This window comes from Asterias amurensis, chromosome 18, assembly GCF_032118995.1.
Source record: "Asterias amurensis chromosome 18, ASM3211899v1".
In the NCBI taxonomy this organism is placed as follows: domain Eukaryota; kingdom Metazoa; phylum Echinodermata; class Asteroidea; order Forcipulatida; family Asteriidae; genus Asterias; species Asterias amurensis.
In genome coordinates, this window is record NC_092665.1 from 14,088,198 (window position 1) to 14,105,699 (window position 17,502).

At 38.7% G+C, this 17,502-nt stretch overlaps 2 protein-coding genes across 2 annotated transcripts; one reads left to right on the top strand and one right to left on the bottom strand.

The window, feature by feature from the left end:
* The first annotated feature begins 71 nt into the window (after window positions 1-71).
* LOC139950348 (TAF5-like RNA polymerase II p300/CBP-associated factor-associated factor 65 kDa subunit 5L) lies at window positions 72-13,208 on the top strand. Its single transcript, XM_071948968.1, has 15 exons — window positions 72-228; window positions 950-1,074; window positions 1,398-1,476; window positions 2,002-2,080; window positions 3,659-3,788; window positions 4,020-4,138; window positions 5,037-5,253; window positions 5,642-5,818; window positions 6,562-6,668; window positions 7,705-7,898; window positions 8,523-8,636; window positions 9,265-9,319; window positions 9,565-9,687; window positions 10,809-10,866; window positions 11,779-13,208. The coding sequence occupies exons 1-15, from the start codon at window positions 160-162 to the stop codon at window positions 11,900-11,902; spliced, it is 1,770 nt and encodes a 589-aa protein (XP_071805069.1). The 5' UTR covers window positions 72-159; the 3' UTR covers window positions 11,903-13,208.
* A 24-nt stretch (window positions 13,209-13,232) lies between these two features.
* Window positions 13,233-17,186, bottom strand: LOC139950349 (uncharacterized). Its single transcript, XM_071948969.1, has 5 exons — window positions 16,952-17,186; window positions 15,580-15,708; window positions 15,177-15,269; window positions 14,797-14,889; window positions 13,233-13,944 (listed from the first exon to the last, which is right to left on the bottom strand). The coding sequence occupies exons 1-5, from the start codon at window positions 17,024-17,026 to the stop codon at window positions 13,246-13,248; spliced, it is 1,089 nt and encodes a 362-aa protein (XP_071805070.1). The 5' UTR covers window positions 17,027-17,186; the 3' UTR covers window positions 13,233-13,245.
* Window positions 17,187-17,502: the final 316 nt, after the last annotated feature.

Below are 17,502 nucleotides of genomic sequence, written 5' to 3' on the forward strand. Positions count from 1 at the left end.
TATAAATTGTTGTATGTTTGAGAAGGGAACCATGCAATTGCTGACTGCCGCGAAAACAGTGTTGACAGGAATGAGTAGAGTGGAGAGAGTCAACTGAAGTGAGAGTTCTTTTCTAAAACACCCTATGTTCTTATTTTGCATGGGTGTTTAGTTTTCAAGATGAAAAGGGTCAACAGTGAGCAGATACAAACGGCTGTTTTAAGTTATCTCAAGCGACGGCAGTTTATTGTAAGAAAGATATTTATGTTTGGCCCAGTTGTTTTTTATTAACCAATTTTTAGTTTAAAACACTTGAAACGTCACTTGTCATTAATTAACCACAAAAAGGGTAAAAACACACAACATAATAATTCAGAAAAATATTGGATACAATAGACCATTGCATTTTATTGTTGTATTTCTATAACATTAATGGTATTTAAACAATTACTAGCAGTTACTAAAACTGATCATGGAAGTTGAATGACAATCAGAATGATGAATCATGGAGGAATGGGTCATGAACATTTATTGTACTGTAGGCCCTAGTCATTATTGATGAATTAAGCTTAAAGGTTTATCGCGATTCAGAACCGCAATGCGTTAGGGATAGGCAGATGGGGCATTTTCTATCGCGGTGTATGTTGTCAGGCACGACACATGCGCATGCATCGCCTATAATATCTTTGTATGGGTTCAACAGCGCCCTCTGTTGATATTTTGCTATTCGCGACACAGGGGTGGGGGGGGTGTTAGGGGGTTGCTAAGTCGGGGGCGCTAAGTGGGAGGAGTGAAAAGTTTCTACATCCTGCAACCACTTTATATTCGCAATTCAAATTTCAAATTAAAACAAACTCACATTTATTTCCATACTTCATGAAAACAGTACAAAAAAATTAGATTAACAATACTTTATAAATAATATCTGCTTATTGATGCCAATGGATGTCCTTCCTTGTTTGCTTTTCAGGATTCCAGCAGTGAGACATTTAGTAAGAAGTCGCTACGTCTTACAGAACCTTTGTCTGTAATGGCTACCGAGGCGGCCATTAAGAGAGAGACTGGAGTCCTGAACGTCATCTCATGCACAACATGGTAAAAGGTTCAGGGGATTTTTTCTAAAACTCTGCTTTAGGTTCAATCTCTGGCTCCCGGCGCTAGCAAAGCCGGGAGCCAGAGATGGAACCTCAAGCAGAGTTTTAGAAAAAGTCCCCTGAATTTTATCGGTTTTACCAAAACAAAGCACTGCTTGGTTTTGGGTTTTGATAAAACCGTGTAAAATGTTCACACTGCTCAAAAAATGGTGGCGGAGTCCAAGCCGGAGCTAAAGCCGGGTTTAAAAAAGTCTCAGATTTTCAAGACAATCTCCACCAGACTTTTTTCTTATATTCTCTTTTTTCTTATAATTTTGTTTTCAGCGAGTCGGATCCAGAGAACTATGAGCAGCAGTATTCCCAGATCAAGACATTCATTGAAAATACAGTGGCACCTTTCAAGGTATATTATTGGTGTGTAATATGCGATTCAAGTAAAATGAGTCACACTTTAGACCTAAATATAAGAAAAGGCTGTTGCAAAAATATTTATTGAATAAAAGATCTTCATTAGAATTTTTTTTTTTTCTTATGACACAAATATCTCTCAGGGATGAGATTCCTCCATTTTAAAACGGAATTCCAGGATTTTTTTTGGCCCTAATAAAATAAATTCTAAAAGAAATGATATATAACCATATAATATGTAGTTTTCGAGAAAGAAGTAATTTTTCCACGAATTTGATTTCGAGACCTCGGATGTAGAATTTGAGGTCTCAAAATCAAGCATCTAAAAGCACACAACTTCCTGTGACAAGGGTGTTTTTTTCTTTCATTAATATCTCGCAACTTTGACGACCGATTGAGCTCAAATTTTCACAGGCTTGTTTTTTTATGCATATATTGAGATACACTAACTATGAAGACTAGTCTTTGACAATTACCAATAGTGTCCAGAGTCTTTAAGCTATTTTTTCTTTCTGTACAGGATGAGCTGAATTTGCTTCTCTACCCGTTGTTTATCCATCTCTTTCTGGACATGATAACAAATGGCCACAAGTCAGCAGGTGGGTTCATACCATAGAGTTACATGTATATATAAGAACTAGAGGGCGCACTGGCCTATATACGCGCTCCGGCATGCGCGCAAGCAGCCATTTTCTAAGTTGACAAAACTGGCATCCCACAGCGTGTGTTTGTGCGCCATTTTGTAAGTTGATCAAAACAGCATCGCGCAGCGTTCAATAAACATTTCCTTTTCAACGCGCATACATAATGGCGCGCGCGTGTCTCCTTGCGGTACTGTCGCCTTTGTGCAAGAAGCATCACCCGTGCGCCCTCTAGTTGTTATAATATAACTCTATGGTTCATACACAGGTTGTGTTTACGCTTCCCAGAACATTATCAGTACGTACGATTATTTAAATACAAAGACTCACGGAAGACGATTTGTTGTTGTTATCTTCTGCATGCAGTCTATTCATTTCTACATTATAAGGCTTTGCATATAGAAGAACACCCTTGGGTGCCCAAGACAAGAGTATTCCATTTACTTTGCCCATACAACTTTTATTTCCCCTCAAACCATTAAGAAGTCATCATTCCGGGAATGAGACAAAAAAACACATCCTTGAGTCCAGATAGGTCCCTAACCACAGACTCCACACCCTCCTCGGTATTCTAGGAATAGCCACTACTACCACAATGACCTTCTCACCACTAAGCTCTGGGTGAGAGTTCGGACATGACTAATAATGACATCACAACACACCATAACTAAGTAAAGCACTGGACACGTTTGGTAATTGTCAAAGACCAATATTTTCACATGGTGTATCCCAACATATGCATTAAATAACAAACCTCTGAAAATTTGGGCTCAATTGGTCATCAAAGTTGCAAGAGAATAATGAAAGAAAAAGACAGTGTGTTGCACAAATTTGTGTGCTATCAGATGGATAACAGCTGAAGCCTTGTTTATAATTTGAGGGAGAAACTAATTCTCAAAAACCATGTCACTTCAGAGGGAGCGGTTTCTCACAATATTTTACACTATCAACAGCTCTCCATTGTGCGTTACCAAGTAAGTTTTTATGGTGACACTTGTTTTGAGTAATTACCAATAGTGTCCAGTGCCTATAAAAGGAATTACTTAGCTGTCCGATAAACAGCTTTGTGACAATTTGAAGATTATCGTCTCTCAAAAAGAAAATGTCATGTCATGATTCCAACAGCTCATAGCCTTGACAGCAACCACTACGAGTCCTTCAATTGGTCATCAAAGTTACAAGAGAATAATGAATGAAAATAAAAACACCCTTGTTGCACAAATGTGTGCGCTTTCAGATGCGTAATAGCTGAAGCCTTGTTTATAATTTGAGGGAGAAATTACCTCTTTCTCAAAAACTATGTCACTTCAGAGGAAGACGTTTCTCACATATTTTATACTTTCAGTACTGTACACTATCAACAGCTCTCCATTGCTTGTTACCAAGTAATTTTTTATGCTAACACTTATTTTGAGTAATTACCAATAGTGTCCAGTGCCTCTAAAAGGAATTACTTTGCTGTCCGGTGAACAGCTTTGTGACAACTTAAAGATAATCGTCTTTCATAAAGAAAATGTTGTGTCCTGATTCCAACAGCTCATAGCCTTCACAGCAAACACTGTGAGTCCTTCTTGGATACCAGCGGACAGCGAGAGTTAGTGCAGAGTTTGACCGGCGTGATGAACAGCATGGATCTCTTGACCAATGACCACCTGACGGCATTTAGGTTTGTTTGTTACACTCTCCAAACTTAGAGGGGGCTGTGTTCCCTTGTACGAAGCAGTGCCCAATTTCATAGCGCTGCTTAACGGTAAGCAAACTTTTGTGCTTACTGTAGCAGGTGCAAGCGTATTTCACAGGTTAGCAAGAAAATTTGGCAGCCACCTCGCGCGTTCACCATGGATTACAGTTAGCATCGCTATGACTGTTCATTATATGTTTGTTTTACCGACCACAGAGACAGCAAGTATGTCATTCCAATGAGCCAGGAAGCAGTGCAATTTCTCCTCCGCTATTTACAAAGTCAAGACAACTCCATGCTTCTTAAAGTCTTCAATCTCCACATCCAAATAGAAGGTAATTTCTCAACCATAAATATGTTTATAGGATTTGAGGCATTGCATGGTGAGGTATCAATATATATTTGGTTTGCGGTAACACCCTGTGTTTATCTACTACTTGCCAGGTAGAGTTTGTTCTTAGAGAAAAGTCTTGCTTTATTACTACCGCGGAGTAGATGTTCGGGGGTTCGGGAGACTTCTCAGTTCTGAAAAGAACTGTCCTGCTTTTTTAACTATTACCTGAGCGAATGGTATAGAAAATAGGCTGGGACTACTACTTTAGCTTATAGGATCATGATTAACTATGTTACAAGGGAAACTGACTGTGTAAAATTCTGAAATAAATGAAGTTGCATCCCCTTTAGGTGATCCCCTGGCTGCCGCTTCCCAGGTTGTATTGTAAACTTAGGGTGTGATCCCTGGTTACACGACAGTTATCGGTTTAGCCTTCAAGAAAGAAGGTGTAACGTCACTACTTATTGTTTTGCATTTATACCATAAGTCCTTTTGGTTGGTGAGCAGTTTGTAAACGGCTAATTCCCTTTTTATCAAAAAAGTATTCTCACTTAGTGAATCCCAACATATGCCTCAAGTAACAAATCTGTGAAAATTGTGAATCAATTGGTAATCAAAATTGCAAGAGAACAATGAAAGAACAACCCTTGTTGCACATGTGTGTGCTTTCAGAGGCCTAAAAAAGGCTTCAAGTCTTTTATTGGATTCAAATATTTGAGTGAGAAATTATATTACCTCTTTCTCAAAAACTACGTTGTTTCAGAGGGATTCATTTCTCACAATGTGTTATACTATCAACAGCTCTCCGTTGCTTGCTACCAAGAAAGTTTTGATGCTAATAATTGTTTTGATTAATTACCAGTAAGTGTCCAGTGCCTTTAAACATTTGTCATCCCCAGTGCGAGGAGCAACGACCGTGTCATCCAATCCCCACAGTGATAACGGATCCCAGGCTGTCAATCCCACCCTCCCTCCCTCAGACAACCACTCCACCTCCTCAGAAGAAGATAAAGCCAAGGAACGAGCTGCTCTGGCAGAGAATATTGAGAAAGTTAACAAGGGTCCGCCAACTCTACCGTCGATCCTGCTGTACACATTCGCAAATGCATACCAAAGGTATTGTTTAGACCCCTGGCATTGCCCGCCATCAATGATGGTACACTGTACAGTTTATAAAAAACAGTCAGTACAAATTTTACATATTTTACATAAAAAGAATGAAATACATGTATCACATTGTAGTTCGTTGAAGCATAAACTCACGCAGCAAATTTGTGACAGTATAAGGCCGTATCCGAAATGGCGACTTCGGCTACAGCTACTCTTACAGCTACGGCTAGATCAGTGCGTCTGTCAGCAGTCAGTGTTAAAGAATAGGCAGACGCGCGCGATCTAGCCGTAGCTGTAGCCAAAGTTGCGTTTCAGACACGGCCTAATATTCAAAAAAGGACAAATTGTTTTAAAGAAAAAAGCATTTTATCTCTCTATCTTTAATTCCCATCAGACTCAGTTGTGCCACATTGTCGGCAGATAATTCCCTTCTCTGTGGCGGTTTTGAAGACTCCTCCATCCAGTTGTGGAGTTTGACCTCAAAGAAGCTGCGAGAATCACCTCATGATGTCGACATCTCTAAGGTCCACATAGCTGGGGATTATATGGAGGGCCAGGTGTATGAAGACAGGTAAATGGTTCTTGTAATTTGGCTTAAAGCCATTGGACCCTTTCGGTAAACAGTATTGTCCAAGGCCCACACTTCGTGTGTCACAACTTCTATATCAAATAACAAACCTGTGAAAATTTAGGCTCAATCGGTCATCGGAGTCGGGAGAAAATAACGGGAAAACCCACCCTTGTATCCGCGCATTTCGCCGTGTCATGACATGTGTTTAAAATAAATCCGTAATTCTCGCTATCGAAAATTGATATTGTTTTACTGTTTTCTCAAAAAGTAAAGCATTTCATGGAATAATATTTCAAGAGAAGTCTTTCACCACTACCTTCTGTAAACCCTGTAAGTTATTTGTAAATCTGTGAACTTCTGTACCGAAAGGGTCCAATGGCTTTAAAAGGTAGTGTCATCGTTTGGTTTTTGTTCAACGTTTTTTTTTGCATCGCCCGTAACGAGAAATGTCTTGCACCAAGACTAGCGCGTAGTATCCAAGAAACCACCGGTTATAAACAGAGCTCCAGCTGGTCATTATCAACCGTTTAAACACCCCCACATGAAGCACTCTCCACCGATAGGAATAGCAAAACTGTCTGAGATATTTATGAATCTACTTTCGAAACGTCTTTCTAACCATAAGCATTTTATAACAAATGGTTTTCAAACGCTTTTCATTGGCCAACTCGACCGATCCAAGGCAACGTGTTCCTTTAAAAAAAATACTTTTTCAAAAATGACATAACGATGATTCCTTGCAGTGTCGGCAGTGAGAGCAGAATCCTAAGGGGGCACTCGGGACCTGTGTACGGTACGTGTCTGATGCCGGATAACAAGGTGCTGTTGTCGTGCTCTGAAGATACCACAGGTAGGACACAGAGGTCAAGCCCCAATTTCATAGAGCTGCTAAGCACAAAAGTTTGCTTAGAATGAAATTTCTTCCTTCATAAAAACAGGATTACCAACCAAAGTTTCATTTTTGCTTATTGCTTGTTACTGGTATTTAGCTGTTGTTTGCTGATTCTGAAAATCACGTGGAAATTTAGTTGGTAATCTTGTTTTTATGAATGCAACAATTTTGGTGCTTAGCAGCTCTATGAAATTGGGCCCTGATTGGGTCATCTAGGGGTCAACCGATTCTGATTGTTCATCTGAGAAATGTAATTTAGGGGTTCTCCATTAGCCCCTTTTGAGGTATGGTGGACACTATATGAGTGCACTGTTTGGTTGGGTGTATACAGACGGATTTACCCAAAACTACTAGTGTCATATGAGCCACCATTTCTCAAAATGGCTTGTGGCACCTATTCTGTTAACAACAAATAACATCGACTAAAATCGACCAGACGCATTCAAGGGAAAAGCAGATCACTATGCCTGTAATCATGCCTGATACTTCACGGACGCAACAAAGGCGATTGCCTTCGTGCCCCCTGGTCATTGCCTCGGTGCCCTCAAATTGCTCTTGTAGACATGTACAATTTCCTCTTAGAGTACCCTTTACCGAGAGAAAATACCTTGGTGCCCTTGCCCTTTCAAAAACTAAGCATACAGACCTGCCTGTTCTTAAATCACACATGGACAAAAGGTTGGTTCCTGTCTCACTCATGGATTTTTACGCGGGGAGTCTGCTGCCAGCTAGAGTCCCAACTCTGCCAATGAGCAATGCTTGAGAATTTATAATTTCCGATTTCCAATTTTCCAGAATACGATCAGAGCATACTCATCGAAACATCGAGTTGAAACCAACGTTTCTTTTCAGAACCACCCCAACTCATTTAGAGATTATCATTACATGGTGTTACCACAAGCTTTTCTATATCGACTTCCACCTGTAAGACGACGTATTTCCACCATGCAAGTTAAAAATCCTACTTAATTTCGATTTGTCTTTGTTTTTTCAGTGAGGGCCTGGAATCTGGACACACTGTCTAACGTCGCTGTCTACAGAGGGCATAACTACCCTATTTGGGGGATAGAAAGCAGCCCAATGGGACTATATTTTGCTACGGCGTCCAAAGACAACACAGCGAGACTGTGGACAGCGGAGAGAACGTTTCCACTCAGGATATTTGTCGGGCATTTGATGGACGTAGATGTAAATAAACTTTGTTAATGTTTTTTTTTAAGGTTTTATCATTGTTAGCATAAAAACTTACTTGGTAACGAGAAATGGAGAGCTGTTAATAAATAGTATAAAACATTGTGAGAAACAGCTCCCTCTGAAGTAATGTAGCTTTCGAGAAAGAAGTAATTTCTAACTAAAATATTTGAATTGAACTCGAGACTTCAGCTGAGGTCGTCTCGAAACTTTGATGACCAATTTTGATCAAATTTTCACAGGCTTGTTATTTTATGCATATGCTGAGTTTTTGTTTTGTAAAACAATGTCACAAAAAAAATTTGTTGTCTCAGAAAGAAAACAAATAATTGAGCATGTAAAACACATTTATCAAACTTGATTAATACGTTTTCCATGCTAAAACGGACACATAAATTACTTTTGAGACATTGTTTTAACTAATTTTTCAAAAAATACAGCAACTCAGCAAGTAATTTTGTATGGGAAGCTTTCTACTAACAGTATCTTCAAACCAAGTTTGTAAGTTTAATGTTTGTATTAAGTTTAATGTAAATCTGTGGACATTAAATGTTTTGTGTTACAAACAGTACCCAAACCCTTCAAAACTATTAATGATGTTGACGTGTGTATCCATTTCAGTGTGTGAAGTTTCATCCAAACTGTAAATACCTAGCCACCGGATCAAGCGACAAGACCATCAGACTCTGGAATATACACGATGGCAAGACGGTCCGACTATTTAATGGTCACAGGGTAAGTTTAAGTCTTGACACTCCTGTCGTCGCTTTCACCAAACTCTTCCTAACTTAGGATAAACCATAGGACTTAGGACGAGTTAAGTTCCCTATCTCGAGACGTTGGGACGCATTGAACCAATCCTAAGTTAGGACGGCTTACTCGTCCTAACTCGAGATGGATTAATCCTAGCGTTTCGTGGAATTGGCTGCTTGGGTGACAGCTCCGCCACGCATCTGGAAATCTTTACCGCTTAATCTTAGATCTTGTCTTTGAACCACAAACTACTCTAAACTTTTCTTACGTCACAGGTTTTTCATTTTGTTGTGTCTTTTTTTCTTTGTTTGTTTTTGGTTTACTGCGCCTTTGACACACAAGAGGGTGGATACATGTGCGCATTACAAGTCTTTAATAAAAAAAATTGTTGGTTTGGGAATCGGTGCTGTTTTTGCTGACCTGCTTTTTTTGTTGCTTTTTTTTAAAGTAAGTCCTACTGCACTGTCTGTGTAAGTTTATGGTTTCCGTTTGTATTTCTAAGTTTTTGCTGAGTATTCTTGCATTGAGAGTCAATATTTTCTATTATATTTTGTTTAATATAAATGGGTCTCATAACTCTTTCAATTTGTGTGTGTTGTTTTATTTGTAGGGGACAGTTTTGGCTCTTGCAATATCGCCAGATGGAAGATATGTGGCATCTGCAGGTAAGCTGAGATTTTTATTTTTTTATTATAAATTTTTTTCTAGGGGGGTGGCGGCTGATTTTGGTAAATGTTGAACAGGCGTGAGGTTTTCCAGGTTTTTGCCTCATGCTAAGCAGAAATGAGCAGGATACCAGTTAAAAATTGTACATGTGACTCGATATTTAGGCTGGTAACCTGATTCTGGTAAGCTTAATTTTGTTGTGGTTGACGATTTTTGTTTGTGACTTTTTTTTTAATGCTTGAAGGTGAAGATCGGCGAGTGAAACTGTGGGACATTGGCTCAGGCAGCCTGGTCAAGGAGTTAAGGGGACACACAGACTCTGTCTACAGTCTTGCATTCAGTCCAGATAGCTCCATGCTTTCTACTGGTGAGTTGAAGGGGGTTTGAAATTAAAGGGACACATGGAACGGGCGATTTGGTCCGTGAAACGGGTTTGAAACCGTTGGTTATGATAGGCGAGTGAAACTATGGGACATGACAGCAGCCTGGTCAAGGTATTAAGGGGACACACAGACTCTGTCTGCAGCCTTGCATTCAGTCCTGGGCCCAATTTCATAGAGCTGCTAAGCACAAACAAATATGGCCTTAAGTAAGTCAAGTAAACCCTGCCTTTAAACACCAAATTGTTGTAATTAATTGAAGCTACAATTATGGTTTATTGATTTGTTTAAAAATGTCATCGCACCAACTAATCGTTAAAAATATATATTTGAAAACCCAAACTTGACAGAGATTTCCCAAGAATAATATACAATTCAAAACCAGAAAGCTGCATCGCCACATTTTTATGCTGAATTGAGAGTTTTAAAATGGCCGCCAAGGTGTGTTTGTTGTGACTTCACAGTCCAACACATACATGTAGGCCCACACACTACCAAGTCAGATATCAGTGTTTGGAACCTATGCCAATTACCTGGTATGCCTGCTGCCACCTAGTGTTCAAAAGTCTCCAACTAGTAACAAACAAGAGATGAGTTATTGTTGGGATCTGACAATAAGCTTTGTATGCACATTTTTTGTGTTATAAATGTTTCGCTCAGTGTGTTTCCGGAACACTTACTTCTCTTTTCATTTTGATACAGCTTCAATTGTCAAAATTTGTTCTGAAAGAAAGTTCTAAATATTTCAGTCTTTCAGCGAAAACCTTGGCGATACAACTTCAACTAATGACTAAAACTACGAATTTAAAGTTATACAGTAATTTGTACACTGAGTAAAAAGAGACTGATTACAGCAAAGAATGTTAAGAATCAATAAAGTTCAAAAACTATTAAACAAATCAAAAGTGACCTTCAAATTAAAGCTTTTTTATATTAAAAAAAAAATGGGGGGCGGTAAACAGTGAAATATTTTTCTATGACCCTAGTACTTCCAAGATATAATTGTTTCTCAAAATGCATTATATGTACTATCCAAATCTGCTGTACCATACATGTTTTCCTTTTGAGTAAATAAATCTGTTCAAGTCTAATTTTGGATTTCCTGCAGGTGGCATCGACAACACACTGAGAATATGGGATGTACGACACAATTACTCTGCTACACAGTGAGTATTTAATTCTTAAACATTTTCTTAAGTTTTGTCTTAATGATTGAGATCGTTGAATGCGAGCGATGAATTGCTCAAAATATTGTTTGACTAAATTTGGTTTTTTTTTCTTTAGAAGACAATCGGAGCATACTGATCAAAAACTTCGAGTTGAAACCATTGGTTCTGTTGAGAGCCACCCCAACCCATTTAGAGATTACATTACATGGTGTTACTGCAAACCTTACTATGTCATTGACATAGTAAGGTTTGCAGTAACACCATGTTATGGTAAATGCTAATGTCATATTATTTCCACCATGCAAAGTTTCAAATCCTACTTTTAAATATTTGTTGCTATAGTTTTTTTCTCTTTCGGCGACAGTTATATGCGCGCATAATTTTAACTATAATGTAGAAGTCTCACCTGACCTGACCTCATTAAATGTTGTTCCGAGAAAGGAGCTGTTCAATTTTTCTATCGCAACTAAGATCAAGATGTAGGTCTAAAAGTAGCATATAAACTTGTTTAGATCTAGGGATGAGAAAATTGTACATTTTAAAGCCATTGGACCCTTTCGGTAAACAGTATTGTCCAAGGCCCACACTTTGTGTATCACAACTTCTATATAAAATAACAAACCTGTGAAAATTTAGGCTCAATGGGTCATCGGAGTTGGGAGAAAATAACGGGGAAAACCCACCCTTTATCCGCACGTTTCGCCGTGTCATGACATGTGTTTAAAATAAATCCGTAATTCTCGATATCGAGAATTGATATTGTTTTACTGTTTTCTCAAGAGAAGTCTTTCAAACCCTGTAAGTTATTTGTAATTCTGTGAACTTTTTTTTTTCTGTACCGAAAGGTTCCAATGGCTTTAATCTGAAGTAAACTTTGTTTTTTGTGGTATTTTTTTCTCTTTTTGTCAGATCTGAAAGTGGTTCTGCAACTGAACTCCTTGGATCATTCTCCATCAAGTCAACCGTCCTTCATTATTCTCAGTTCACAAAATGTAATCTTTTGACAACTGCGGGAGTAACCTCACAGTCTTGAAGACCTAAAGTCTTTCAACTTGAGCCATGTCCAGACATCTCTGTGGACCCCAGTTCCAAACCTGAACCAGTGTCTTGCCCGTTTCCTTTTTCCTTCATTTAATTTGTATGTTTCTGATATATTTATTATCAACATATTGAAATTGAAGTTGAAACAGGTGGTGCAAATACCCCAAGCGAATCAATATACAAAATACAAAGTTAAAAGAAATAAAATTTCACTAAAATATTACACACTTACAGTATTACAAAAATTCAAAAAACTCAAGAGACAGCAATATACAGCAAATTGAAAAGAATTCAGTTTAAAGGCAGTGGACACTATTGGTAATTACTCAAAAAATTGTAAGAATAAAAACTTACTTGGTGACTAGCAATGGAGAGCTGTTGATAGTATAAAACATTGTGAGAAATGGCTCCCTCAACTAGCAATGTAGTTTTCGAGGAAGAAGTATTTTTTCCACTAAAATGTGTGAATTTAATATTGAGACCTCAGAATTCGATTTTAAGGTCCCGAACCGAAATCAAGCATCTTTAAGCACACAACTTCATGTGAAAAGGGTGTGTTTTTCTTCCATTAATATCTCGCAACTTCGACGACCAATTGAGCTAAAATTTTCACAGGTGTATTATTTTTTGCATATGTTGAGATACACCAAGTGAGAAGACTGGTCTTTGACAATTACCAAAGCTGTCCAGTGTCTTTAATACGCCATTTTGAGATATGGTGGATGCAATACTATGCTACTTTTAGGTTTGGGTAAATTTGTCTGTTCACCGAGTAGTCCACTCCTATAGTGTCATATTGGTCATTTTTTGTCATTGTCGCTTTATTCTTTTTTCTGATTCTTTATTTATTGTCCAAACCAGCAGTGGGCGAACCGCCAGTTCCAAGAAAGAGAAAAATTAAAATACCTAAAGCTATCAATTATAAATAAAACCTTTAAATGTTAAAATTTGAAACTAGAAAAGATAAGTTATTAGGCAATTGGAAAAAAAATTACAAAACCACAAAAGAAATCAGTACATCAATGTTAAAATTTGAAACTAGGAAAGATAAATGAATAGGCAACTAAAAACAAAAACAGAAAAGAAATCGGTACATCAAAAGAACACTAACATAAAAACATACACAGTTCAAACTCATTTAGAGAGAGACTTCACAATTAAAGTGACTTGAGAGGTCCTACAATGGAACCCTGCGGAACATCTGAAGGCACTGTTTTCTATTTCAGATGAAAATCAAATGTGATCATTTAGAGGGCACCATGAAGAGACTTTCAAAAATAAACTTCTCAACATTTTGATGGAGGGGTTTCAATCTGCGTTTCTTTTTCTGTACGTTCATATTCTAAATAAATTTTTCACATCCTTCGGGATGCTGTCCTTTTGTTTTGTTTTATTATCTTTAACAACTTTTGCCTTCAAGTCGTTGGTCTCATTTGTTGTCAATTCAACCCATATGTTGTAGTCTCGACCTTCTTCCATGTTGGGATCAGTTAGGTCCGCTGTCAAAACATATACTGGGTTTTTATCCGTTCCTTCCTTTTGAACTGGGATCGTGTTGAAATCTTTGGCAAATTTGTGTCGCTTCTGAACGAGTGACAAAGTGGGGTTGAGTTTAAACCTTGCTGTTCCGTCTGGGTTCTTACTGAGGAGACGAGCTTTTGTGCCTTTGCGAAGCAATTTCTTGGCAATTGTTGCAAGCGTCTTCACACTTTCACCAAATTGCTTGATACATTCCGATCCGACAAATGTCGTTTGATTTGTACGTATGTTCAAAATATGAAAAAGATATTTAATTCCCTGTTTCCCACAAGGGCAAGATTCAGAAGGCGAACCAATATCCTCTACACCGGTGAACTTCCACTCACTAAAAACTTCTCGATCATTTATTTTTTCTTTGCTACGCTCCTTGAGGTGTGGTATGAGCTCATCGTGCATGTATTCTGGATACCCCTTGGTCTCAGTTGACTTCTCTTCGGTGGAATGGGCATCTTCAGATTCGTCTTCCGAACTATAGCCATTTGGCATGACGGATTTCTGCCAGAGAAAGAAGAGATACAAACATTCACTTTTAAACTTATTATTAATAGACCCGCTGCATTGACCACCATCATTGATGAAACGTGCACAAGGTTGGTATAAGCCTTTTACATGGCATTTGTGGCTTGTGGAACCGCGATCCCAAGCGACTGGAACGGGACACTTACTACAGTGTAAATGGAGTGGCGATCGCTACTTGTACTCGACTCGCGCACCGTTCAAATCACTCTGCTGTTTACGCCACGCTGAGAGGGTGCGCTTTCCATTATTTATCATCAAAGATGTCGGTCAGTGACGTAATGTGATTTCCATTTTTGAGAGATGTCACCCCTGAAACAAGGGTGGATACGATTATCACAACATCACTCAACACATTCAAGGCACTTCTGAAAGCCCACTTGTTTCAGGAGGCCTACCATCAATGACTTTTTATTTCTTCTGTGCCTCAGCGCCTTTGAGCAAACTTTTGATTTAGGCGCTATACAAATTACGTTTGATTGATTGATTGATTGATTGATTGATTGATTATCAAACAAGAAGTTGTAGTATATAGGCCATGAGTGTCGTGTATAATCTGGTGATTTTTGTATCGACAGAGTAGGAATTATGATGGTGAGATTATTAGCATGAAGCCTATACACTCGTGATCACGAGTAGATCGGGCAAAATCTCGCTTGTTTTCAAACATTGTTTGGACTACTTTGGTCCCTCAAACTCGTGAATTAAAGGGAACAAACTCGCGCATGAGTCCCGACGTCCGAATAACATTCGCGCGAGACATTTTAATTTTTTTCGTTTTGTTTTTTGCGTAACATGCGGGAGCAAAACTTTTGGCTATTTGACACGTACCAGTGGTGAGGACATCTTTGGTTTCCGGTGGTGAGGCATCCGTTGGAAGTTTTCGAGTTCCTCATCAAGTCTTCCATCGCTACTATCACCACACTGTAAAACAAAAAAGTATACAAAGTGAAGACAATAATACATTTGCAAAATTGCGTGAAGTGCCGATTTCACAAAAGAGGTATATACGACTGTTTGATAATCGATCGTATTCCTAAACAAAGCAAGATGTCACAATACAAATCATAATAGTGAAATCAAAAAGTTATCATCGAGCCCCGGTAATGTGAGTGCCGTCGTTCGAATAACATACGCGCGAGACATTTTTTTTTTTTTTTTTTTTTCTGCGTAACATGCGGGAGCAAAACGTTTGGCTATTTGCCACGTACCAGTGGTGAGGACATCTTTGGTTTCCGACGGTGAGGCGTCCGCTGGAAGTTTTCGAGTTCCTCATCAAGACTTCCATCGCTACTATCACCACACTGTAAAACAAAAAAGTATACAAAGTGAAGACAATATACATTTGCAAAATTGCATGAAGTGCCGATTTCACAAAAGAGGTTTGATAATCGATCGTATTCCTAAACAAAGTAAGATGTCACAATACAAATCATAATAGTGATATCGACAAGTGGAGTGCACCAAGTGAGAAGACTGGTCTTGGACAATTACCAAAGATGGCCAGTGTCTTTAAAGAAACGCTAGTCAGTGACACAGAACGTTACCTCATTAATTTTGACTTCTATTCTGACCTGATTAACAGTTAGCAAACAAAATGTACACGTTATTCACCTGGGAACTAGTTTTCTGGTTGGATGGCATCAATGGGGACGAGGCATTGTGCCTCATCCTCTTTTTCTTGAGGACATCATTTTCGTTTGGCGATTCGGTCTGTTCATTGTCCTCGTCACTGGAACTCGACTAAAAAAAATCACAAAACAGTATTTATGTTTATATGTTTATATTTCTGTTGTAATTGTAATTTGTTGTTTTGTAAAGCGCATAGAGATGTTAATTCATATTATGCGCTATATAAATGTAATTTATTATTATTATTTATTTATAAAAGGTTGACCTATTGATATATTTTTAGCACTCATACTTCTTACCAATTTGTAAATAAGTTAAAATTTTGACCTCAAGTAAAGTGAGCCCAGCTCTCCTGTAAATTCGTGGAACTTCTTGCCTCACAGTGTACAGAGAATCGCTTCCAAAAGCCCTTTTCACACGGCAAAAATGTAGCCAGGGTCCCTTGCTACAAAATTAACTAGCGTGAACTGTTTATTTGTTATCACCGTACGTGACTGATTTTGTGAGCTTTCACACTGCCAAGTGAAAAAAAAAAAAAAAAACTAACCCCTGTGCGACATGAGAGTGATATGGCGAACTGGGATCACCTTATTAGTTGGACAAGATAGCACACACAATAGCATGCGCTGTATGTGCATTTTCACCTAGGACGTCGTTCAATAAACAAGGGTTCCTTTCTGACGATGATGTAGCCCACGTCCTTGTGTAAGATTTTATACCATCCCCTTTGGCCGACCGAAATGTATACCAAACAGCCCTTCCCTGTTTTAACTAAAATGCTTAATATAAATTCTTCAGTAGATTTTGTTGCGTGTATCTGTTATCCTTTTGTTCTATATGAATAATTGTAAGTGTTTATATCTTTTAATGAATTCGGAAATGGTTTGGCCCTTGGGCCAAAATAAACCAGAATCGTGTAGGCCTTATACAACTTTTAATGGTTTCATATTGCGCAGCAGAACACTTCACCTGGAGTGTGACGTTCTTAGTAAGTTGACAAACCCACGTTATTCACAACACGACATTTAATTTTCTTGATGATGATCACATGGTTGGTGCTAAGATTGTGTATCATTTTTACCTACCGACGTTCGCGGACCTCAAATTCTAAATTTTGAGGTCTCGAAATCAAATTAGATGAAAATTACTACATCACTTCAGAGGGAGCCGTTTCTCACAGTGTTTTTTACTGTCAACAGCTCCCCATTACTCGTTACCAAGTAGAGTTTTGTGCTAATAATTATTTTGAGTAATTACCAATAGTGTACACTGCCTTTATTCGGAAAGTACTTAAAAGTGCTCACTAAAAACTTCTGTTGCAACAAAATAAAATAAAACACCACATGATACGAACCCGCATGGTATGTCTTTTCACCAGTTTCCTCGCACTTCGGTTGACACTGCCTTCTGATGAGTCCGACGACGACATTTTGACCCTGCTATAAAATTGGTCAGTAAATACTAGTATTAGGCCTACTTGTGGGTTAGACCACAATAGAAACTTGCTAAGGGAAGTGATCGACGCAAAGTGGTATTGTTTTCTTCCTACTTCGCTGCGCTCATAAGTATGACAAATAATTTGGTTTAACAAAGACGGTTGTTATTATTATGGTTTTTCGCAATAACGGTTACAAACACGGGGAAAACCCCATGGCGTCACTAAGTGGAAGTTAGCCTTGTGTACAAGTCGTTAATGTTCTGTCGTGGTGGTGGCGTAATGATTCAGATTTCCGCGATCGTAGACTCTTCTCGCGCGAAGCTGCTGGCTGCTGGCCCCCATCATTTAGACTGCACACACACAGCGCGATAGCAGTAGATTCGCGAAGGCCGGGCAGTCTCGCGAGAATATCACGTGTCCGCGGGAATTGCGGAGGTGGGATTGCTATCACCGCGACAGACAAGTCT